Source organism: Oncorhynchus keta, chromosome 21 (assembly GCF_023373465.1).
Source record: "Oncorhynchus keta strain PuntledgeMale-10-30-2019 chromosome 21, Oket_V2, whole genome shotgun sequence".
NCBI lineage: Eukaryota > Metazoa > Chordata > Actinopteri > Salmoniformes > Salmonidae > Oncorhynchus > Oncorhynchus keta.
This window is the reverse complement of record NC_068441.1, coordinates 2,115,794-2,141,801: the sequence shown is the minus strand read 5'-3', so window position 1 is coordinate 2,141,801 and position 26,008 is coordinate 2,115,794. Positions and strand designations below refer to the sequence as shown.

Here is a 26,008-nt window from a genome sequence, read left to right as displayed (position 1 = left end):
GGAGAGATGGAACGGAGAGAGAGAGATGCAGTCACAGGAGAGATGGAATGGAGAGAGAGAGATGCAGTCACAGGAGAGATGGAGTGGAGAGAGAGAGATGCAGTCACAGGATAGATGGAATGGAGAGAGAGAGATTCAGTCATACAGGATAGATGGAATGGAGAGAGAGAGATTCAGTCATACAGGATAGATGGAATGGAGAGAGAGAGATTCAGTCATACAGGAGAGATGGAATGGAGAGAGAGAGATTCAGTCATACAGGAGAGATGGAATGGAAAGAGTGAGAGATGCAGTCATACAGGATAGATGGAATGGAGAGAGAGAGATTCAGTCATACAGGAGAGATGGAATGGAGAGAGAGAGATGCAGTCATACAGGATAGATGGAATGGAGAGAGAGAGATGCAGTCATACAGGAGAGATGGAATGGAGAGAGAGAGATTCAGTCATACAGGAGAGATGGAATGGAGAGAGTGAGAGATGCAGTCATACAGGATAGATGGAATGGAGAGAGAGAGATTCAGTCATACAGGAGAGATGGAATGGAGAGAGAGAGATGCAGTCATACAGGATAGATGGAATGGAGAGAGAGAGATGCAGTCATACAGGATAGATGGAATGGAGAGAGAGAGATTCAGTCATACAGGAGAGATGGAATGGAGAGAGAGAGATGCAGTCATACAGGATAGATGGAATGGAGAGAGAGAGATGCAGTCATACAGGATAGATGGAATGGAGAGAGAGAGATGCAGTCACAGGAGAGATGGAATGGAGAGAGAGAGATGCAGTCATACAGGAGAGATGGAATGGAGAGAGAGAGATGCAGTCACAGGAGAGATGGAATGGAGAGAGAGAGATGCAGTCATACAGGAGAGATGGAATGGAGAGAGAGAGATGCAGTCATACAGGAGAGATGGAATGGAGAGAGAGAGATGCAGTCACAGGAGAGATGGAATGGAGAGAGAGAGATGCAGTCATACAGGAGAGATGGAATGGAGAGAGAGAGATGCAGTCATACAGGAGAGATGGAATGGAGAGAGAGAGATGCAGTCACAGGAGAGATGGAATGGAGAGAGAGAGATGCAGTCATACAGGAGAGATGGAATGGAGAGAGAGAGATGCAGTCATACAGGATAGATGGAATGGAGAGAGAGAGATGCAGTCATACAGGATAGATGGAATGGAGAGAGAATAGGGGTGTGTCTGGTCTAGTGACTAAACTCTCCAGCGTCTTGTCTGTCGTGTTCTCTGACCTACTGCTGCTTTGACTTTCAGAAGTTAATTAAAAATATTCTCATTTTACAACCAAATCCAAATCCATTGTGGTTGAGTGCTCAGTAAGTACCGCAGAATGTTCTGAGTATTATCAGATGGGTGTCTCCAAGGGCAGATAAAAGCAGGAGGAGAGGGACAGAGATGGAAGGAGAGAGATAACTGGAAAAATAACGTGAGCGAGAGAGAAAGCAAGGAGAGGAGAATGAACGACCCTCAGTCCGTTGACGTCCACAGCTGTATCACCAACGCTCCTGGTTTTCTATTACGTTGCGATGACGTTAACACATCTACATCCATGCAGTGCTTTGTGTAGTCGGCTTCAAACTCAACCAGATACTGTTTCAGAACGAGATACTCTAGAAAGACACGATGGGTTCCAATGGCTGCATGTCCGTAAGAGCTGCGCTGTTCAGTCTCCGATTGTGCAGCTTCCTCTTTGTCTTCTCAAGAATTCTTCCCAATAGGCCTGCTCATGTATGTAAATATATTGGAGGTAGTGTTTTTGAATGTGGTGTGTATTTTCATGTTTGTTAATGCAACTAGAGTACCAGTCAAAACGTTTGGACACACCTACTCATTCCAGGGTTTTTCTTCATTTTTATTATTATTATTATTATTCGAACACATATGGAATCATGTAACAACCCAAAAAAAGGGTTGAACAAATCAAAATGCATTTTATATTTGAAATTCTTCAAAGTAGCCACCCTTTGCCTTGATGACAGCTTTGCACACTTCACTATTATTCTAAATACCGAACGGTTCCGTATGATTCATTTTGACTGGTACTGTACTTTCTAATCCTCTCTCCCTAATGCAGGTCTGTAGGCCAGTCCTCTGAGCCCTGAGTCTCAACAAACTGCTGCAGTCAGCACTGGGGGAAGGTGTGTGGTGTGTGTGTGTGTGTGTGTGTGTGTGTGTGTGTGTGTGTGTGTGTGTGTGTGTGTGTGTGTGTGTGTGTGTGTGTGTGTGTGTGTGTGTGTGTGTGTGTGTGTGTGTGGGCACATGTGTGAATTGAAATGTGTGCAGCTGCTCATATGGAGAGAACATGGGAGAGAGACACTGGTGTGGTCTCAAGTGGGGGGCTTATCTCTATAGGGGGGAGTTTCTGTGTGTGTGTGTGTGAGGGGGGGGATTACCTCCCGAAGGGGGGGGGGGTTAGGAGGTTAGTGGGGGAGATACACTACTGATTTTGCTTGGCCATGGATTTGACCAGATTTAAAATGATTAGCTAATGATCTGCACTCCACATTATCTAGTTCAGTTCAAGTTCTTCATCAATTTCTTTCGGCTCATCTTCAGTAATAGCTTGTTGGAATGCTCCCAAATGTGTTTTATATAACAAAGTACCAACATCTTACCATTTCATTGACCATACCTCTTCTGTATTTGAATAACGACATTATTTGAACCCCGAGTTGAATTGTTCAGGGATGCAAACTAGTCACCTTTCTGCGAAATTCGCTGTTTTGAACTCCAAAATATGTGACCTATGCGACTTTGAATCACAAATGGCTGTAAGCGAACGAGTGATGTGGGTTTGGAGCAATACTGGATTCAATACTTTGGAGCAATACTTTGGAGCAATACTTTAGCTGAATGCCAATAGAGGTGAAAGGAACACCACACACTTTACCCCCTTTCTCACTTGTGGATAAAAAGGGGTATGCCAGGTGTTACTCTCTGCCTGAAAGAGATCAATTATGCCAACAAAGGGTATCATACTCTGCTGGCACATTGTAGAACAGATGTCCACAGGCAGAAAGTGTACAATGTAATAATGTGCAGTGTAGCCCACAGATATTGCTTTTATGTTGAACTTTCCTATACCACCTGTGTGAGTGAGGGGGGATTATTACATGTTTTACTCTGAACGTTATTTTTGCACACATGTAGCCTTGTGCACTTGATCGACGTCTACTATAGTGGCCACTGTAGAGCAAAAACAGAACACCTGTTTCTACTTTAACATGTTTTTCTACTTTAAGTGCAGTATTTAGTGTGTGGTCACAAGCGTTGCTATTATAAAGGCTGTAATGGCTAACTGCAATAGAAGTGTATTGTTTTTTTTTCTCCCAAAACTTGAGTGTCATTTGCAGTAAAGTCGAGGCCAGAAATAACGTTGCATTGCTTTCTTGACGTGTTTTTTTTAGCTGCGAGTTAGGGTCACGTTACCCACTTTTTATTTGACACACACACAGACCGATCATGCAGATCATATTCTTTGTTGTTGAATTAGTTAAAAACCTGCATTTATACCCCGAGCAGGGATTTCTTTTGTCGTTGCGTGTTTCAGTGTCATCTTTTTGAGCCCCTCGGCAGTTTGAATCCCTGATTGTTATGGAACAACGTCTGAGACTTTTAACTGTAGATTTTGACCACGACTGTTTTAACCCCTCGTCGACCCCGTGTCTCTCTTCTCTCCTGTGTTTGAAGGATCCGTCCCCAGATGGCGAAGGAGAAGATTGAGGGCTGTCACGTGTGTACGCTGGTCACACCCGGGGAGCCCCAGATGTTGCTGGGTAAAGACAAGGCCTTCACGTACGACTTTGTGTTCGACATCGACTCGGCCCAGCAGCAGATCTATGCTGCCTGCGTCCACAAACTCATCGAGGGCTGTTTCGACGGATACAACGCTACGGTGTTTGCCTATGGACAGGTACTGCGAGAGAGAGACACACACACACACAGACACACACTCTCACATGTGCAGACACATAGGCCTCTTTACACTACATTACTTTGATGACACATACTAGTCCCAAGAAATATACGTTTGTAGTGTAAAGAGACGGCTCTGGGTGATTTTTTTTCAGAGATGGTAACTTAATACCTTAATTGGAGGAGGGGTGGTAGGGTTGGACGGTAATAAAGGATTTTTTTATTTTAAAGATGTGTGTGTATGTATATTTTATAAAAACACTAACGTTCAAAAGTTTGGGGTCACTTAGAAATGTCCTTGTTTTTGAAAGAAAAGCACATTTTTTTTGTCATTGAAATAACATCAAGTTGATCAGAAATACAGTGTAGACATTGTTAATGTTGTACATGGCTATTGTAGCTGGATGTATTTTTTTATGGAATATCTACATAGGCCCATTGTCAGCAACCATCACTCCTGCGTTCCAATGGCACGTTGTGTTAGCTTATTCAAGTTTATAATTTTAAAAGGATAATTGATCATTAGAAAACCCTTTTGGAATTATGTTTGACCAGCTGAAAACTGTTGTTCTGATTAAAGAAGCAATAAAACTGGCCTTAATTAGACGAGTTGAGTATCTGGAGCATCAGCATTTGTGTGTTCAATTACAGCCTCAAAATGGCCAGAAACAAAGACCTTTCTTCTGAAACTCGTCAGTCTATTCTTGTTCAGAGAAATGAAGGCTATTCCATGCCAGGAGTGGGAGGCCCCAGTGCACAAGTGAGCAAGAGGACAAGTACATTAGAGTGTCTAGATTGAGAAACAGACTCCTCACATGTCCTCAACTGGCAGCTTTATTAAATAGTACCTGCAAAACACAAGTCTCAATGTCAACAGTGAAGAGGCGACTCCGGGATGCTGGGCTTCTAAGCAGAGTTCCTCTGTCCAGTGTCTGTGTTCTTTTGGCCATCTCAATCTTTTCTTTTTATTGGCCAGTCTGAGATATGGCTTTTTCTTTGCAACTCTGCCTAGAAGGCCAGCATCTCGGAGTCGCCTCTTCACTGTTGACGTTGAGACTAGTGTTTTGCAGGTAGCCTAGTGGTCAGAGCGTTGGGCCAGTAACTGAAAGGTTGGTGGATCAAATCCCCAAGCTGACAGGGTAAAAATCTGCCATTCTTCCCATTTGCGACCAAGCTTAAACTTCCTGACTAATGTCATGAGATGTTGCTTCAATATAGCCACATAATTTTCCTACCTCATGATGCCATCTATTTTGTGAAGTGCACCAATCCCTCCTGTAGCAAAGCATTCCCACAACATGATGCTGCCACCCCCGGGCTTCACGTTTGGGATGGTGTTCTTCGGCCTGCTAGCCTCCCCCTTTTACCTCCAAACATAACGATATTCATTGTTGCCAAACAGTTCTATTTTTGCTTCATCAGACCAGGGGACATTCTCCCAAAAAGTATGATCTTCTCCCCCATGTGCAGTTGCAAACCGTAGTCTGGCTTTTTTATGGCTGTTTTGGAGCAGTGGATTCTTCCTTGCTGAGCGGCCTTTCAGGTTGTCAATATAGGACTTGTTTTACTGTGGATATAGATACCTTTGTACCTCTTTCCTCCAGCATCTTCACAAGGTCCTTTGCTGTTGTTCTGGGATTGATTTGCACTTTTCGCACCAAAGTACATTTATCTCTAGGAGACAGAACGCGTCTCCTTCCTGAGCGGTATGATGGCTGCGTGGTTCCATGGTGTTTATACTTGCATATGATTGTTTGTACAGATGAACGTGGTACCTTCAGGCGTTTGGAAATTGCTCCCAATGATGAACCAAGACCTTTTTCTGAGGTCTTGGCTGATTTCTTTTGATTTTCCCATGAAGTAAAGAGGCACTGAGTTTGAAGTTAGACCTTGAAATACATCCACAGGTACACCTCCAATTGACTCAAAATGATGTTAATTAGTCTATCAGAACTTCTATAGCCATGCCATCATTTTCTGGAATTTTCCAAGCTGTTTAAAGACACAGTCAACTTAGTGTATGTAAACTTCTGACCCACTGGAATTGTGATACATTGTGATGCAGTGAATTATACAGTGAAATAATGTTAACAATTGTTGGAAAAAATTACTTGTGTCATGCACAAAGTAGATGTCCTAACTGACTTGCCAAAACTTTAGTTTGTCAACAAGACATTTGTGGAGAGGTTGAAAAATGAGTTTTAATGACTCCAACCTAAGTGTCTGTAAACATCTGACTTCAACTGTATCTTATTTCCATTCTTTTACTTTTAGATGTGTGTGTTATTGTGAATTGTTAGATTCTATTGTTAGAGCGAGGAACACAAGCATTCATTTGATTTGAATGCACTGACTTGAAGTGACCAAATTGTGATGTGTGTGTTATAAATAATGTGTGTGTGTGTGTCTCTCTCTCTCTCTCTGTTTCAGACAGGCTCAGGGAAGACCCATACCATGGGGACAGGGTTTGACATGAACGTGCAGGAGAAGGACCAGGGTATCATCCCGCGGGCTGTTCGTCAGCTGTTCCTGGGCATCCAGGAGAGGAAGACACAGGCCCAGCAGCAGGGCACACACCCTCCAGAGTTTAAAGTCAGTGCACAGTTCCTAGAGGTAAGAACCCACACACATACAGTAGGCAGGCACCCTCAAACACACGCAGTAGCAGCAGTAGCCCCTAGAGTGGGATATTGTATCATGCACGCACACACAGACACAGACAGACGCGCGCACGCACACACAGACACATGAGCGCACACACAGACACAAACGCACAAACAGGTACACACAACACAGACACACACACACAGACGGGCTCACACATACACACTCAAACATATACACACACAGACATGCACACACACACACACAGACATACACACACAAACAAACAGACACGCACACACAGACACATACCACACACGCACAAAGATGCACACACACACACACACACACACACACACACACACACACACACACACACACACACACACACACACACACACACACACACACACACACACACACACACACACACACAAATACCACCCAGTTATTTGGGCCACCCACCCAGTTCAGAGGAGATGAAAATCTCTCTAGTATAAAATATTGTCATCCAGGGACACATTGTATGTTGTCATTTGTCATTCTTGCCTTTGATTGAGTATGTGTGTATGTATGTATGTATGTATGTATGTATGTATGTATGTATGTATGTATGTATGTATGTATGTATGTATGTATGTATGTATGTATGTATGTATGTATGTATGTATGTATGTATGTATGTGTGTGTGTGTGTGTGTGTGAGGGTAATATGAACTTTAACCAGATGTGAAGGGGATGCAGGGATCAGCCCTGGTGAAGCTACAGGACGTGACATTGTGATGACAGCTGAAACAGGAAACAGGATCCTGACAACTGATCTGATGTTGGTCATCAGCTGTGACGTTACCCAGAATGAGAATATGAACAGACAGACGTTTGGGAGACATGAGCTTATATGTGTCATTGACATCAACTGGCTGTAGCAGGAGGTGCCTGGTACACACTCAGGTGTCTGGCTTGTAGTGAAGTAATATTTGATATACAGTATACAGTATACAGTATTCAAGTCATTCAAGGGTTTTTCTTTATTTTGACTTTGAAATAACACATATGGAATGAAATAACACATATGGAATGAAATAACACATATGGAATGAAATAACACATATGGAATCATGTATGAACCAATAAAGTGTTAAACAAATCCAAATATATTTTATACTTTGATGACAGCTTTGCACACTCTTGGCATTCTCTCAACCAGCTTCATGAGGTAGTCACCTGGAATGCTTTTCCAACATTCTTGAAGGAGTTCCCACATATGCTTAGCATTTGTTGGCTGCTTTTCCTTCACTCTGCGGTCCAACTCATCCCAAACCATCTCAATTGGGTTGAGGTCGGGTGATTGTGGAGGCCAGGTCATCTGATGCAGCACTCCATCACTCTCCTTCTTGGTCAAATAGCCCTTACACAGCTTGGAGGTGTGTTTTGGGGCATTGTCCTGTTGAAAAACAAATGATAGTCCCACTAAGCGCAAACCAGATGGGATGGCGTATCACTGCAGAATGCTGTGGTAGTCATCCTTGTTAAGTGTGCCTGTCGTTAGTTCAGGTGTAGGCTGTTTGTCCGGTCATTGGGTTATCAGTACTGATGATAAAAAGACGTCGGCCAGGGTTAATGTGTGTGTGTGTGTGTGTGTGTGTGTGTGTGTGTGTGTGTGTGTGTGTGTGTGTGTGTGTGTGTGTGTGTGTGTGTGTGTGTGTGTGTGTGTGTGTGTGTGTGTGTGTGTGTCCTGTGAAGTGGGAACTTCTGAGTTGACTCTTGACCTCTCACAACCTTTAACCTTATTGCTTCCTAAAGGTCCAGAGGTTATGTAGTACACCATTTGATCCATGCCCTTTCATCGCTCACTGTCTACTGTGTGTGTGTCTATTCCAGCTGTACAATGAGGAGATCCTAGATCTGTTTGACGGAGCCAGAGACCCAGACTGTAAGAGCAGGAAGTCTAATATCAAGATCCATGAGGATGGCAGCGGCTCCATCTACACCACCGGAGTCACCTCACGACTTGTCAACTCAGAGGAAGAGGTGTGTGTGTGTGTGTGTGTGTGTGCGTGCGCTATGACTCGGCGATATGGACAAATTCACGATATGGGAGATCCACGATACACTGTACATCTTGATTTCAAAAATAATATTCTCAAAATAATCTTTGTTGTACAGTTAAAGGTGAAATACACCACATTTCAAACAGTCAGCAATTTCTTAATGAATTCAGTGCTTGTGAAATTATACCTAGGATAAATATAAGCCTTCCAGAACCATAAGACCCACTGATTTTATCAAAATGGTTTTACCCGATTTCGTTGTTGCAGTAATCACTGATCTGGCTTTCACGTCTGTCTATGAGAATGCCCTTTTTGTTACAAATTTCACCAGAACCATGCATAATGCACATTCACTAATAATGAGAAAAATCTTGCAGCAGGCATTATATACAATGAACACAGGTTTCAAACAATATCTCAAGCACAAGCCCACATGCTAGTGAGTAGCCAGCTAATCTTTATATTTCAAGTTTCGCTAACTTGGATCTATTTGCTATTTGCTAACTTATTTCTCAGAATGAGAACGAGTTGTCAATTCCTTATATAATTGTGTTTCATGCTTATTGCACATTTAGAAAAAATCAAATCAAATCAAATCAAATTTATTTATATAGCAGCATCAGTGATATCTCAAAGTGCTGTACAGAAACCCAGCCTAAAACCCCAAACAGCAAACAATGCAGGTGTAAAAGCTTAAAAAACTCCCTAGAAAGGCTAGCCTAGAGAGGAACCGGGCTATGTGGGGTGGCCAGTCCTCTTCTGGCTGTGCCGGGTACAGAACATGACCAAGATGTTCAAATGTTCATAAATGACCAGCATGGTCGAATAGGCAGAACAGTTGAAACTGGAGCAGCAGCACAGTCAGGTGGACTGGGGACAGCAAGGAGCCTTCATGTCAGGTAGTCTGGGGCACGGTCCTAGGGCTCAGGTCAGTTGAAACTGGAGCAGGAGCATGGCCAGGTGGACTGGGGACAGCAAGGAGTCCTCATGTCAGGTAGTCCTGGGACATGGTCCTAGTGCTCCGAGAGAAAGAAAGAAAGAGAGAAGGAGAGAATTAGAGAACTTAGATTCACACAGGACACCGAATAGGACAGGAGAAGTAGATATAACAAACTGACCCTGCCCCCGACACATAAACTACTGCAGCATAAATACTGGAGGCTGAGACAGGAGGGGTCAGGAGACTGCCCCATAGCGGCAGGGCCAAACAGGAAGGATATAACCCCACCCACTTTGCCAAAGCACAGCCCCCACACCACTAGTGCTTCAACCACCAACTTACCATCCTGAGACAAGGCCGAGTATAGCCCACAAAGATCTCCGCTGCAACCCAGACAGGCCGACCACAACAGTGAATCAACCCACCCAGGTGACGCACCCCCAGGGACGGCACGAGTGCCAGTGACTCAGCCCCCGTAACATTAGGCAGAGAATCCCAGTGGAAAGAGGGGAACTAGGCAGAGACAGCAAGGGCGGTTCGTTGCTCCAGAGCCTTTCCGTTCACCTTCCCACTCCTGGGCAGACTACACTCAATCATATGACCCACTGAAGAGATGAGTCTTCAGCTGCTAGACGGTAAAGTTGAGACCGAGTTTGCGTCTCTGACATGGGTAGGCATAGTGGAGCTGCCCTGCCTCCAGCTGTTTGCTTAGAAATTCATAATTGCTGCTAGCGGTACATCAGTGCTGCCCATGTAATGCTTTGTAGGTTAGCATAAAACCTTGAAATCAGCCCTTGCTTTGACAGGAAGCCAGTGTAGAGAGGCTAGCACTGGAGTAATATGCAAATGCAGGATTCTAGCAGCCGTATTTAGCACTAACTGAAGTTTATTTAGTGCTTTATCCGCTAGAGCATTGCAGTAGTCTAACCTAGAAGTGACAAAAGCATGGATTAATTTTTCTGCATCATTTTTGGACAGAAAGTTTCTGATTTTTGCAATGTTAGTAGATGGAAAAAAGCTGTCGTCTTTTGAAAAAAGAGAGATCAAACTCCTTCACAGTTTTATTTGACACTGTACATTTTAATTGCAGATTCAATGTTCATTGGGACCTAGAACAAGCATCTCTGTTTTGTAGTAATTGTCTTCTCCACTTCACAATATGAGGAGTTGAGACATGTTTCAAAATGTACAGCTGTGTCATTAGCAAAGGTTAATTATGTTTTCGAATAACATCCCCAAGAGGTAAAATATATAGTGAAAACAATAGTGGTCAAAACAGTAAAATAATGTACAGTTGATTTGCAGAGGACAAACCATTCACAGAAAACACAGAAAACACAGACGAGACAGCTTTAAGTGTCTTTGGCAAATGCTGCTAGCGGTTAGTGCTGCTAGTCATGTGCTGCATACATTCTGCTACGGTATGGCTAGTGGTCCATAGTGCTGCTAGCGGTAATCGTGAACCCAACTGACCCTGGCCAGATTCAATGTTCGATACCATGTCTCTCTGCCAAATGAGCCACAGAAATGGACCATTAGAAAGGTTACCTCCACAGTAAAATAATTTCTCAATGTGTTTCGGTGTCCATATGACCGATTCTGGACCAAACTTCAATTGCAAATAGCGAGGGAGGAAAAAAGTGATCTCTCATCTTTGTTATTGTGAGTGGCAGGGGGAGCGGCTTGGTGTGTGTGGGAGGGGCTTGGTGTGTGTGGGAGGGGCTTGGTGTGTGTGTGTGTAAACGGGAAGGTATACAGTCACAGCAGAAGGAGCGAAGGAGACCAAAAAGATAACATGACAACAAGAGGACATAAATGCTCGTAAAAAAAACGAAGCATTTAATAAAAACTAGGTTATTGCGAAACAGGCATTTGGAATATTGCGCTAAAACATACATTCAAATGTGATGTATTGCCCAGCCCTAGTGTGTACAGTACTAACAGTTTGTGTATTACAGCTGTTACAGTGTCTGAAGCTGGGAGCGTTGTCTCGTACCACGGCCAGTACCCAGATGAACGCATCGAGTTCCAGATCTCACGCCATCTTCACCATCAACCTCTGTCAGATGAGAGTCTGTCAACAAACTGAGGTAGGGTTGGAGGGAGGGAGAGAGAGAGGAGGGCGAGGGAGGGAGGTATGGATCAGAGAGGGTAGATACAGTGCTTATAGAAAATCTACACCCCCTTGAACTTTTTTCACATTTTGTTGTGTCAGTGCCTCAGTTTCATGCATTTAAATGCGATTTGTTTTTCTACACACCATATGATTTATTTTATTTTTTTGTGAAAATAATGCTGTATTAACAGTGATAGCAATGCGAAATGTCATTCTGAGCAAACATCACTAACATTACACACAGTTGATACACGTCGATTGCCGTTTCTTCCCCATCACTGTCATCAGAAGACTCTACAATGTCTTCAATGAAAATGTTTTTGCCTAAATCAGGGATTTCCTCATCGTCTGATTCATTTTTCCGAGAGAGCCAGCATGGCACAAACGTCCTCCGGAAAGCAGTCCATCACAACTTTTCCCCACTGAACTTTGTCGATAGAGCCTGATAAATTCAGCAACATATTTGCAGTTCTCCATGGCTAACTTTATATATTTCGGGAAAAAAATGCAGTAGAAAGGATTATGTATGCATAATGAGCAGCTCATTTAAAGACACAAGATGCTATACCGCAGACCAATCTGAAAGTCATCTCTCTGCATGTCCAGCCCACTCATTATCTCAGCCAATCATGGCTAGCAGGTTTTGCCTTTAACCAACTATGCTCGTAATTTAACAACTTTATTTATATTTACAGATGGCATACAAGTTTGTTATTAAGGCACATGAAAGTTCACATGTTCTAGAAGGCATTTCTGCCCAAAAAAAGCATATATATTTTTTAACGTTCAAACGGCTCTCCTGTGAAGTCGTGACTTGAAACATACACCTAGTTTCCTGAAACGGGTCACATTTACCTTTTTATTCCTTAGCCACTGTAGCTTTGGCCGTGTGCATTGGGTTGTTGTCATGCTGAAAGGTGAAATGCTGTCCCAGTTCCAGCTTTCTTGCAGAGTTTTCCTCTAGGACTTTTCTGTACATTGCTCCATTCATTTCCACTTCTATCCTGATAATTCCCTGGCGATGAGAAACATCCCCATAACACGATGCTGCCTCCTCCATGCTTCACAGTAGGGATGAGTGTTCTTTGGGTGATGTGTTGCGTTTGCTCCAACAGTATCGCTTTACATTCAGGTCAAACGGTTACATTTCTGTTTCATCAGAACACTACACTTTTTGCCACATGGCTACAGAATAACGTTTTTTTTTTCTGCATACTTCAAATGCGATTCTAGGTGGGCTTTCTTGAGTAATGGCTTCCTTCTTGCCACGCTACCATACATGCAACATTTGTGGAGTGCTTGGAATATTGTTATCACATGCACACTTAAAAGCCTGGAGCTCTTTGAAAGTTTCCCATTTGACTCTTGGTAACTACTTTAATCAGTGTCCTGCTTGCTCGGTCATCCAGTTTGGAGGGACGGCCTGAGCTCGGCAGGGTATCGGTGGTGCCATACACTTTCCACTTCTTAACAATAGTCTTGACCGTGCTCTAAGAGATATTCGAGGCCTTTGAAATCTTTTTATATACCCATCCACTGATCTGTGCCTTTCCAGAACTTGGTCCCGGATTTCCTTTGAAAGCTCCTTTGTGCTCAAGGTTGACTTCTTGCTTTGCAATTCACTACCCAGCAGAGGGAACCTACAGGAACTGCTGAATTTATCCCGAAATCATGTGAATCACTATAATTTAACACAGGTGGAGGCCAATTAACTCTGTGTGTGATGTTGAAGGTGGACAAGGGAGGTGGACACTTATCCAACCAAGATATTTCTGTTTTGATTTTGTAAAGTTAACCTGGACTCTTTTTTTTCACTTGGAAGTTGTGGAGTAGGATGTGTAGATCAATGGGGGGAAACTATTTTTAATGAATTTTAATTCTAGGCTATAAGGCAACAAAAGGGGAACATTTTTAAAGGTAGTGTAGACTTTCTATAGGCACTGTTGATGTATTGAGAGACTCAAAGAGAGTCAAAGGGAATAAATAAAGGTAGAAGAGGGTGAAAGAGGAGTGAAGAGGAGAAAGATGAACGTATCAGACCGAGTGACAAGTAAAGTAATGACAGTAATACAAATAATTAAAAAGTTTGAATTAAGTGTTTGTTGATAATTGTTCACTAATTGTGGTCTCTCTCTCTCTCTCTCTCTCTCTCTCTCTCTCTCTCTCTCTCTCTCTCTCTCTCTCTCTCTCTCTCTCTCTCTCTCTCTCCAGGAGAATGGTGAGGTGAACGGAGGTGTAAATGGAGGTGTGATTGAGGAGGTGAACGGGGGTGAAAATGGAGGTGTGATTGGGGAGGTGAACGGAGAGGTGAATGGTGTTGGCGGAGATGGAGGGTCTATTACCAAGCCTGAGTATGAGACTCTGATGGCCAAGTTTCACTTTGTGGACCTAGCTGGATCAGAGAGACTCAAACGCACCGGAGCAACGGGAGAACGGGCACGGGAGGGCATATCCATCAACTGTGGACTGGTGAGAAGTGTGTTTGTGTGTGTGCGTGTGCTGCCGCTTCCAAGGAGCAGGACACTAACCTATACGCTTATAAGAAATCCCACTAGGCCCTCCGACAAATCATCAAACAGGCAAAGCATTAATAAGATTGAATCCTACAATACTGCCTCTGACTCTCGTCGGATGTGGTAGGGCTCGCAAACTATCACGGATTACAAAGGGGAGCCAAGCCGTGAGCTGCTTAGTGACTAGAGCCTACCAGACGAGCTAAATGCCTTCTATGCTCGCTTCAAGGCAAGCAAAACTGAACAATGCATGAGAGCACCAGCTGTTCCGGATGACTGTGTGATCACGCTCTCCGTAGCTGATGTGAGTTAGACCTTAAAACAGATTAACATTCACAAGGCTGCATGGCCTGATGGACTACCAGGACGCATACTCAGAGCATGTGCTGACCAGCTGTAAAGTGTCTTCACTGACATTGTCAACCTATCGCTGACGCAGTCTATATTAGCTACACTTTTCAAGCAGACCACAATAGTTCCTGTGCCCAAGACTGCCAAAGTGACTTGTCTAAATGACTATCGCCCCATAGCACTCACATCTGTAGCCATGATTTAAGATGACGCCGACAGAGATGGTCACCTTGCTTCGCGTTCTTTAATGCCAATTGAATAATGTTTACATATATTACATTGCTCATATCTGATGTATATACTGTATTGAGACACAATCACAGGACACTTTAATAAACAGGCCAGCTCTTTTCTCTGTATACATCAATGATGTCGCTCTTGCTGCTGTTGATTCTCTGATCCACCTCTACGCAGGCGACACCATTTTGTATACATCTGGCCCTTCTTTGGACACTGTGCTAACAAACCTCCAACTGCTTTTAAATGCTAGTACATGCTCTTCAACCGATCGCTGTCTGCACCCGCCTGCCTGACTAGCATCACTACCCTGAATGGTTCTGATCTAGAATATGTGGACAACTACAAATACCTAGGTGCCTGGTTAGACTGTAAACTCTCCTTCCAGACTCACATTAACAATCTCCAATCCAAAGTTACATCTAGAATCGGCTTCCTATTTCGCAACAAAGACTCCTTCACTCATGCCGCCAACATACCCTCATAAAACTGACTATCCTACCGATCCTTGACTTTGGCGATGTCATTTACAAAATAGCCCCCAACACTACTCAGCAAACTGGATGTAGTCTTTCACAGTGCCATCCGTTTTATAACCAAAGCCCCATATACTACCCACCACTGCGACCTGTATGCTCCCGTTGGCTGGCCCTCACTACATATCCTTCGCCAAACCCACTGGCTCCAGGTCATCCTTAAGTCTTTGCGAGGTAAAGCCCCGCCATTTAATCCAAGTAAAAATTCCATGTCTTAGGTCAATTAGGATTACCACTTTATTTTAAGAATGTGAAATGTCAGGATAATAGTAGAGCGAATTATTTATTTGAGCTTTTATTTATTTCATCACATTCCAAGTGGGTCAGAAGTTTACATACATTCAATTAGTATTCGATAGCATTGCCTTTAAATTGTTTAACTTGGGTCAAACATTTCGGGTAGCCTACCACAAGCTTCCCACAATAGGTTGGGTGAATTTTGCCTCATTCCTCCTGACAGAGTTGGTGTAACTGAGTTAGGCCTCCTTGCTCGCACACACTTTTTTAGTTCTGCCCACAAATTTTCTATAGGATTGAGGTCAGGGCTTTGTGATGGCCACTCCAATACATTGACTTAGTTGTCCTAAAGCCATTTTGCTACAACTTTGGAAGTATGCTTGGGGTCATTGTCCATTTGGAAGACCCGTTTGCGACCAAGCTTTAACTTCCTGACTTATATATCCACATAATTGTCCTACCTCATGATGCCATCTATTTTGTGAAGTGCAACAGTCCCTCCTGCAAGCAAAGCACCCCCACAACATGATGCTGACACCCCCGTTCTTCACGGTTGGGATGGTGTTCTTCAGCTTGCAAGCCTCCCTCTTTTTCCTCCAAACATAACGAAGGTCATTATGGCCAAATAGTTATATATTTTTTTTTTCATCAGACCAGAGGACATTTCTCCATAAAGTACGATCTTTGTCCCCATGTGCAGTTGCAAACCTTAGTCTGGCTTTTCTACGGCGGTTTTGGAGCAGTGGTTTTGTCCTTGCTGAGCGGCCTTTCAGGATTGGTCGATATAGGACTCATTTTTACTGTGGATATAGATTATTTTGTACCTGTTTCCTCCAGCATCTTCACAAGGTCCTTTGCTGTTGGGATTCATTTGAACTTTTCGCACCAAAGTATGTTCATCTCTAGGAGACAGAATCTTCCTGAGCAGTATGACGGCTGCGTGGTCCCATGGTGTTTATACTTGCGTACTATTGTTTGTACAGATGAACGTGGTACCTTCAGGCTTTTGGAAATTGCTCCCAAGCATGAACCAGTCTTATGGAGGCCTACAATTTTTTTTTTAGGTCTTGGCTGATTTCTTTTGATTTTCCTATGAAGTAAAGCAAAGAGGCAATGAGTTTGAAGGTAGACCTTGAAATACATCCACGGGTACACCTCCAGTTGACTCAAATGATTTCAATTAGCCTTTCAGAAGCTTCTAAAGCCATGACATAATTTTCTGGAACTTTCCAAGCTGTTTAAAGGCACAGTCAACTTAGTGTATGTAAACTTCTGTCCCACTGGAATTGTGATACAGTGAATTATAAGTGAAATAATCTGCCTGTAAACACTTTTTTTATTTTTTATTACTTGTGTCATGGTCAAAGTAGATGTCCTAACCGACTTGCCAAAACTATAGTTTGTTAACAAGAAATTTGTGGAGTGGTTGAAAAACAAGTTTTAATGACTCCAACCTAAGTGTATGCAAACGTCCGACTTCAACTGTATATCACGCCAGTATTAATGCTAAATTGTAATTATTTTCGCCTCTATGGCCTATTTATTGCCTACCTCCCTGCTCTTCTGCATTTGCACACACTGTACATGGCTCTTTCTATCTTTTCTTTATGTGTAACTCTGTGTTGTTGTATCTGTCGCACTGCTTTGCTTTATCTTGGCCAGGTCGCAGTTGTAAATGAGAACTTGTTCTCAACTGGCCTACTTGGTTAAATAAAGTGAAATAAAATAAATGGATCACTAGACATTTTAAACAATGCTACTTTAAATAATGCCACTTTAGTAATGTTTACATATCTTACATTACTCATATCACATGTATATACTGTATTTTATACCATCTACTGCACCTTGCCTATGCTGCTCGGCCATCGCTCATCCATATACTTATATGTACATATTCTCATTCACCCCTTTAGATGTGTGTGTATTAGGTAGTTGTTGGGGAATTGTTAGATTACGTGTTAGATATTACAGCACTGTCGGAACTAGAAGCACAAGCCCTTCGCTACACCCACATTAACATCTGCTCACCATATTATGTGACCAATACAATTTGATTTGATGAAATGCTTAGAAAAGCTGGTCATGGCTCACATCAACACCTTCATCCCAGACACCCTGCACCCACTCCAATTCGTATACCGCCCCAACAGATCCACAGATGACACAATCTCTATTGTACGCCACACTGCCCTCTCTCACTCAGACAATAGGAACACCTACGTCAGAATGCTGTTCATTGACTACAGCTCAGCATTCAACACCATAGTGTCCTCCAAGCTCATCACTAAGCTCAGGACCCTGGGACTGAACACCTTCCCCTTCAACTGGATCCTGGACTTCTTGATGGGTGGCGTAGGTAGACAGGTGTTGGTGTAGGTAGACAGCAACACATCCGCCACGCTGAGCCTCAACACGGGGGCCCGTGCCGGGTTGCGTGCTTAGTCCCCTCCTGTACTCCCTGTTTACCCACGACTGCGTGGCCGCGCATGACTCCAACACCCATCATTTAAGTTTGCCAACATCACTACAGTGGAAGGCTTGATCACTGACGATCAAGTTTCTTGGTGCCCACAACACTAAGGATCTATCGTGGTCAGTCCCAACACAGCTGTGAAGAGGGCGTGAAAACTCAGTCCCAACACAGCTGTGAAGAGGGCGTGAAAACTCAGTCCCAACACAGCTGTGAAGAGGGCGTGAAAACTCAGTCCAAACACAGCTGTGAAGAGGGCGTGAAAACTCAGTCCAAACACAGCTGTGAAGAGGGCGTGAAAACTCAGTCCCAACACAGCTGTGAAGAGGGCGTGAAAACTCAGTCCCAACACAGCTGTGAAGAGGGCGTGAAAACTCAGTCCCAACACAGCTGTGAAGAGGGCGTGAAAACTCAGTCCCAACACAGCTGTGAAGAGGGCGTGAAAACTCAGTCCCAAACAGCTGTGAAGAGGGCGTGAAAACTCAGTCCCAACACAGCTGTGAAGAGGGCGTGAAAACTCAGTCCCAACACAGCTGTGAAGAGGGCGTGAAAACTCAGTCCCAACACAGCTGTGAAGAGGGCGTGAAAACTCAGTCCAAACACAGCTGTGAAGAGGGCGTGAAAACTCAGTCCCAACACAGCTGTGAAGAGGGCGTGAAAACTCAGTCCCAACACAGCTGTGAAGAGGGCGTGAAAACTCAGTCCCAACACAGCTGTGAAGAGGGCGTGAAAACTCAGTCCCAACACAGCTGTGAAGAGGGCGTGAAAACTCAGTCCCAACACAGCTGTGAAGAGGGCGTGAAAACTCAGTCCCAACACAGCTGTGAAGAGGGCGTGAAAACTCAGTCCCAACACAGCTGTGAAGAGGGCGTGAAAACTCAGTCCAAACACAGCTGTGAAGAGGGCGTGAAAACTCAGTCCCAACACAGCTGTGAAGAGGGCGTGAAAACTCAGTCCCAACACAGCTGTGAAGAGGGCGTGTGAAACACAGCTGTGAAGAGGGCGTGAAAACTCAGTCCCAACACAGCTGTGAAGAGGGCGTGAAAACTCAGTCCCAACACAGCTGTGAAGAAAAACTCAGTCCCAACACAGCTGTGAAGAGGGCGTGAAAACTCAGTCCAAACACAGCTGTGAAGAGGGCGTGAAAACTCAGTCCCAACACAGCTGTGAAGAGGGCGTGAAAACTCAGTCCAAACACAGCTGTGAAGAGGGCGTGAAAACTCAGTCCCAACACAGCTGTGAAGAGGGCGTGAAAACTCAGTCCCAACACAGCTGTGAAGAGGGCGTGAAAACTCAGTCCCAACACAGCTGTGAAGAGGGCGTGAAAACAACTCTTCCCCCTCAGGACACTGAGAATTTGTCATGGGCCCTCAGATCCTCAAAACGTTCTACAGCTACACCATTGAGAGCACCATTGTCAAAATCCTGAAGTATCCCTTTAATCCAGTAATTCTTTTGAAACTATTGATCCTCTGGGCCTGAATCGTGCTCTCTGGTGTATTTTGGACGTTGAGAGTGGGCTCCTGTGACTGGACATGTTTTTTAAATAATATTTGTTTTGCCTCTCTGTCCCCATGTGGGCCCCTTCATTAATGTGTGTGTGTGTGTGTGTGATGATTTTGTGTATGTGTTTTAATTGGTGCTGAGAAACGTGATGATGATGGTTATGAGTATGTGTTCTAGCTGGCTTTGGGGAATGTGATCAGTGCTCTGGGGGACCAGGCTAAGAAAGGAGGACATGTTCCCTACAGAGACTCTAAACTAACGCGCCTACTACAAGACTCACTGGGAGGAAACAGGTAACACACACACACACACACGTACAGTACCAGTCAAAAGTTTGGACATACCTACTCATTCAAGGGTTTTTCTTTATTTCCTACATTGTAGAATAATAATGAAGACATCAAAACTATGAAATAACACATACGGAATCATGTAGTAACCAAAAAAGTGTTACATTTTAGATTCTTCAAAGTAGCCACCCGTTGCCTTGATGACAGCTTTGCACACTCTTGGCATTCTCTCAACCAGCTTCACCTGGAATGCTTTTCCGCCAGTCTTGAAGGAGTTCCCACATACGCTGAGCACTTGTTGGCTGATATTCCTTCACACTGCAGTCCAACTCATCCCAAACCATCTCAGTTTGGTTGAGGTCAAGTGTTTGTGGAGGCAAGGTCATCTGATGCAGCACTCCATAACTCTCCTTCTTGGTCAAATAGCCCTTACACATGCTTCACGGTGGGAACTACTGTTGCAGGAATTAAATTGCTCTATGTTTTAACACCCAATTAAAATTAAACACTGTCAATTCATAAGGATTTGTAAGACGCTTATTCTATAGTAATGGACAGAGCCTAGTCTTGAAGTCAAACAGCAGAATTTATTCACGAGAGTACTGAACACGATACAGTTTACCACAGGTTATAAACTGAAAATGACGTCATTAGTTTTTGAACTGTCCCGTCTCTTCTCCCACCCCGTCTCCCTACCAATTTAATATAATTTATGACCGAGCCAATCTTCTTGTGTAGATAAGCATTCTAGCCAGTCTGAAGATATAGTTCATTCATTTCTACCAAGGAACAGACCGTCATTGTTCTAATTCTTGATTATATTTACACACATTATTTTCAGTACTAGGATTAAGAAAGAAAATTCATACATATACAGTAACATAATAGTATTCTGATTAGTCAGTCCTGATTGAAATGTATACATAATTAGTAATTATTGATAAAAATTCCCTTAACAACTACACATGTGGAGATCATCCGTTCACCTACTCTACGTCTCACAAAGGCACGGTGGCTGGAACCAAAAATCTCAGATTTGGATTCATCAGGGCAAAGGACAGATTTCCACCGGTCTAATGTCCATTGCTCGTGTTTCTTATCCCAAGCAAGTCTCTTCTTATTATTGGTGTCCTTTAGTAGTGGTTTCTTTGAAGCTATTCGACCACAAAGGCCTGATTCGTGTAGACTCTTCTGAACAGTTGGTGTTGAGATATATCTGTTACTTCAACTCTGAACCATTAATGTGGGCTGGTTGGTAACTCTTATCAACTTATCCTCTGCAGCAGAGGTAAATGTGTGTATTTCTTTCCTGTGGTGGTCCTCATGAGAGCCAGTTTCATCACAGCACTTGATGGTTTTTGAGACTGCACTTGAAGAAACTTTCAAAGTTGTTCTGTATACCACCCCTACCTTGTCACAACACATCTGATTGGCTCAATCGCATCAAGAAGGAAAGAAATTCCACAAGTGAACTTTTAACAAGGCACACCTGTTAAAACTTCTTAAGAATCGGTGTCCCGTTAGCGGGACAACTTCCAGTGAAACTGGAGGGTGTGCAATTCAAATAAATAATAATAAATATTCTGGATTTTAAACATTTAGGTACATATAAGTGTCTTATATCGTCTGAAAGCTTACATTCATGTTGATATAACAGCACTGTCCGATTTACAGTAGCTATTACAGCTAAAACATGCCATGCGATTGTTTGAGCACGGCACCCCACATCTAAATATTTTTCCACCGGCACAGGTTTCATACATTCACATATAACAATTAAATATTAACTTACTTTTTGAAAATCATCCTCTGACTTGTCATCCAAAGGGTCCCATCTATAACATGTAGTGTCGTTTTGTTAGATAAAATGCTTCTTTATATCCCAAAAAGTCTGTTTAGTTGGCACCATTGATTTGAGTAATCCACTCGTTCAACTTGCAGAGAAAGGAATCCAAAACTCTACCCCTAAACTTTGTTTCAACAAGTCAAAATACTTTTCTATTTACTCCTCAGATACCCTAAAATGTAATCAAACTATAATATTTATTTCAGAAAGAAGTATGTTCAATAGGAAACCAATTTAAGCAGGTGCGGAATGTCTTCATGGCGTGCGCAAATACGAATTTCCAAGACTGTGTCCTTCTTCTAAAACTGTTATTTCTTATTAGTTTTTGAAGTTATTCGCCTGAAACTAAGAAGTTTTAATTGAAAGGCATTCCAGGTGACTACCTCATGAAGCTGGTTGAGAGAATGCCAAGAGTGTGCAAAGCTGTCATCAAGGCAAAGTTTGGCTACTTTGAAGAATCTCAAATATAAAATATATTTTGATTTGTTTTTGGTTGCTACATGAATCCATGTGTGTTATTTCATAGTTTTGATGTCTTCACTATTATTCTACAATGTAGAAAATAGTAAAAATAAAGAAAAACCCTTGACTGAGTTGATGGTGTCCAAACTTTTGACTGGTACTGTACATGCATGCGCACACACACACACACACACACACACACACACACACACACACACACACACACACACACACACACACACACACACACACACACACACACACACACACACACACACACACACACACACACACACTAGCATGTCGTATTCCTTTCCTCTCTCCAGTCGTACGTTGATGATCGCGTGTGTGAGTCCGTCGGACCGGGACTTCATGGAGACCCTGAACACACTGAAGTACGCCAACAGAGCCAGGAACATCAAGAACAAGGTGGTGGTGAACCAAGACAAGACCAGCCAACAGATGTCTGCCCTGAGGGCTGAGATTGCCAGGCTACAAATGGAACTTATGGAGTATAAAGCGGTGAGGAGGGATGGAGGGACAGAGGTTTGGGATTGGGGGAGGGAGGGAGGGATGGAGTCAGGGAGCGATGGGATAAAGGGAGAGAAGAAGGGGAATGGATAGAGATAGGAGGGCGGAGAGGTTGGAGGATGGAGAAGTGGAAGGAGGGACCAATGGAGAGAGGAAGGGATGTCGGGACTTGGGAGAGAAAAAAGGAAGGAAGGAAGGATGGAGGGATGGAAAGAAGGAATGGAAAAATATCCCTTCCCTCATGTTAAGCAACTTTAACCTTTGGCCTAGAAGATTACAGGAAGCATAGGGATGGTTTAGAGCAATAATGTGATTAAGAGAGAGTTAACGGTGCATAACCAATGGATGACCGTGTTGAGTTGTAGGAAAGATTCGATCAGAGTTGGAGAGAAATGGAGCATGTGATTGGCTGAAATCATGTTGTCTCATTTATGATTGGCTGAGCTGTTAACCAGTATGTAAAGAAATAAAATGGAAAATATGAATTTTTACCAACAAGTGATATAAAAATCAATATTCTCTTTGTTGATTGAATGAAATGTCATTGTTCTGTATGTTCATTGGAGGAGATTAAATATTTCTGTACGTGTGTTGTCCCCCTCCCCAGGGTAAGCGTGTGGCAGGTGAGGACGGCTCGGAGGGCTTCAGTGATCTGTTCCAGGAGAACTCGATGTTACAGAGAGAGAACGACACGCTACGCATGCGGGTCAAAGCTATGCAGGAGACCATCGACCACCTCAACACACGGGTAACCACGCTCCTCGCCAACGAGGTCAGCACGCTGCTGGCCAAGTCGGGTAAGACCGAGAGAGGCGACGGAACACACTCTCCAATGGGATTGGCTGATTGTGGCTGTCTGAAAACATTGATAGCTATTAAATCCTTTTTCTCTCCCTCCTTGTTTAATCAATTCCTACACATCCCTCTCAAGGCGCATTGGAGGAGAGGATCCAAGGTCCATCCATCCCTTAGACCTTCTCCTCCAATGAGCTTTGAGAGGAATTGAGGAGTCTAGGATTTGACCGCTAAAAAGGCTTTCAGACACAGACCATATCATGTAGTTAAGAAGCGTTAATCTCGTATGTCTCAATGTGACCTCACGGTGACCTGACTGTAAACTCTGACCTTTTGACCTCTAGGTGAGGGCAATGAGGAGATTGGTGCTCTGATACAGAACTATATCAGAGAGATCGAGGAGCTCAGGTAAGAGTACGTAATGAGCTTTAGACTGAGCGGGGGGGGGGAAAGCAGTTCACGGAGTTGCAGCTCACTGTGGTTTGCCGTTACTGCACTGTTCATGGAGTTTGTATCTTTTTGTAGTTTGAGGAACTTTCAGATTATGTTCTGTATATACCGTAAGAGTTAAGTTTGACTGATGACATCTGTTTGTCTTCTTGTTCTCTCTACAAACCCCCCCCAGATCAAAGCTCCTGGAGAGCGAGTCGATGAACGAGTGTCTTCGTCGCAGTGTAACCCGTCTCTCCTCCCGCTCCCCGTTCACCAGCTCCTCCTCTCATAGCTCCACCCCAGGGCCACACCCCTTAGGCTCCTCCCCTTCCCTTTCCATGGAGGCGGAGATGACGGATGTGATTCGTCGAGCCAAGACGGACATCGAGAGGCTGAAGAAGAAGGAGAGGAGACAGAGGAGGATGAGGTAAGAGGAGAGGAAGAGGGGAGGAATGGGACAAGGATGGTAGTGGAGTAATGATCGCACAGTGACAAGCAGCTCTCACTGCCACTGGAGGGAGGGAGGGAGGGAGAGCGAGAGAGATGGACGGATAGAGGGAGACCAAGAAAGGGAGAGTGAGAGGTCTAATAACTGAGCTCTCCATGTTCAATTGGCAACAGTCCCAAAACACAATGGCTGATTTTTTTTGTTTTTGGAAGAGTCCCAAACTAAATCAGACAAATCAAATCAAAGGCACATGGTGTGTAAACAATATTAGTAATAGATTAATATGGTAAATAAATAATAAACTGCTTATTGGGTCACAGCTGTTATGAGCTGTGCCTTCTCTCTCTACTTTGTGTGTGTGTGTGTGTGTGTCCTACTCTGATCCCGGGTCAATATGTTCTACTTGCAGCCCAGAGAAAGAGAAAGGATTGAAGAAACGAGCGAAGCTTCATTCTCATGAGAACGGACATAATGGAGAAAACGGCCAGATGGACTCGGATGACAACTACACAGAGGACGTGATGTCACCTCTGCAGGAGGAGGAGAGCGGGTGTGACGAGGAAGAGGAGGAGGAGGAGGGGAGGGACGAAGAGGAGTTTGACAGTGATGAGAGTCTGGTGGACTCCGACTCGGACTCTGATGAGAAAGGTCAGTGGATGACAACAATGGCAGCGGCAGAAGTGTCTCCATTCCACTTCAACCTAGTGACGTTGTGTACTGTCGCTTTGACAGGATTGATGCGCATCAGCAATATGGTGAAAGTACAATGTTGTCCTCTGGTTGGCTGGATGGTACTTTCACCATATTGCTTACCTGTCTAATCCTTTCAGATCTACAAGGAGTACCTAATTAGCATTAGGGCTAGGAGTTGATTTGAAATGTGCAACTGCCCCACTCTACTGTAACATGCCTGTCTTAGAGCCACAGTGTTCACCTCTTGACCCTTGACCTCTCTTTGCTCTTTGCCCTCTAACCCCCTGCAGCTAATTTCCAGGTGGATCTGGCAGACCTGACGAGTGAGATTGAGATCAAGCAGAAGTTGATCGATGAGCTGGAGAACAGTCAGAAGAGACTGCTGCAGCTCAAGCTACAGTATGAAGAGAAACTCATCCTGCTGCAGAACAAGATCAGAGACACACAGCTTGAGAGAGATAGAGTACTGCACAACCTCTGTGAGTAGAACTATGGGTAATGTAGGCACACAGGATCCCCTCAGTGAGTGGAGCGACTCATAGATGCTTGAATAGACACGCTGCTCTCTGTCTCGATTGTACCACTTTCAAACAAACTCTCTCTTTCGTCTCATCTCTTCTATCTATCTATCTTCCTCCCCTCTCTCCTCCTTCAGTGTCTATGGAGAACTACACGGAGGAGAAGGCTGGCAGGATTAAATCTGAGTATGAGAAGAGGCTGAAGGAGATGAACAGAGACCTGCTGAAACTGCAGGCAGCACAGAAGGAACACACGAGGCTACTGAAGAACCAGGGACGCTATGAACAGGAACTGAAGAAACTGCAGCAGGAGGTCAACGAGATGAAGAAAGCCAAGGTAACGAGGAGGAGGAGGAGGAGGAGAAGGAGGAGCAAGGAAGGATGTTAGCTCTGTAGGCTACATGAAGTGCATTTCTATTATATGCAGTGTTGAGACCTTTGCCCGTCCCCTACCCAATAAGTGAGACAAAGGAGTCAAAGCTAGGAAACGCTGA

The 26,008-nt window shown here is 43.8% G+C and overlaps 1 protein-coding gene across 6 annotated transcripts in view; it reads left to right on the top strand.

Moving 5' to 3' along the window:
- Positions 1-26,008, top strand: part of LOC118399921 (kinesin-like protein KIF21B) — a 121,396-nt gene that overhangs the window by 67,328 nt on the left and 28,060 nt on the right. For all 6 annotated transcript variants that reach the window (XM_052473206.1, XM_052473204.1, XM_052473208.1 and 3 more), the window contains exons 2-14: positions 3,711-3,933; positions 6,366-6,548; positions 8,421-8,570; positions 11,489-11,620; positions 13,858-14,115; positions 19,677-19,792; positions 22,424-22,619; positions 23,236-23,425; positions 23,768-23,831; positions 24,049-24,282; positions 24,713-24,951; positions 25,287-25,475; positions 25,652-25,851. In XM_052473206.1, the coding sequence (XP_052329166.1) occupies positions 3,711-3,933; positions 6,366-6,548; positions 8,421-8,570; positions 11,489-11,620; positions 13,858-14,115; positions 19,677-19,792; positions 22,424-22,619; positions 23,236-23,425; positions 23,768-23,831; positions 24,049-24,282; positions 24,713-24,951; positions 25,287-25,475; positions 25,652-25,851 (2,374 nt within the window). The remainder of the gene's footprint in view (positions 1-3,710; positions 3,934-6,365; positions 6,549-8,420; positions 8,571-11,488; positions 11,621-13,857; positions 14,116-19,676; positions 19,793-22,423; positions 22,620-23,235; positions 23,426-23,767; positions 23,832-24,048; positions 24,283-24,712; positions 24,952-25,286; positions 25,476-25,651; positions 25,852-26,008) is intronic.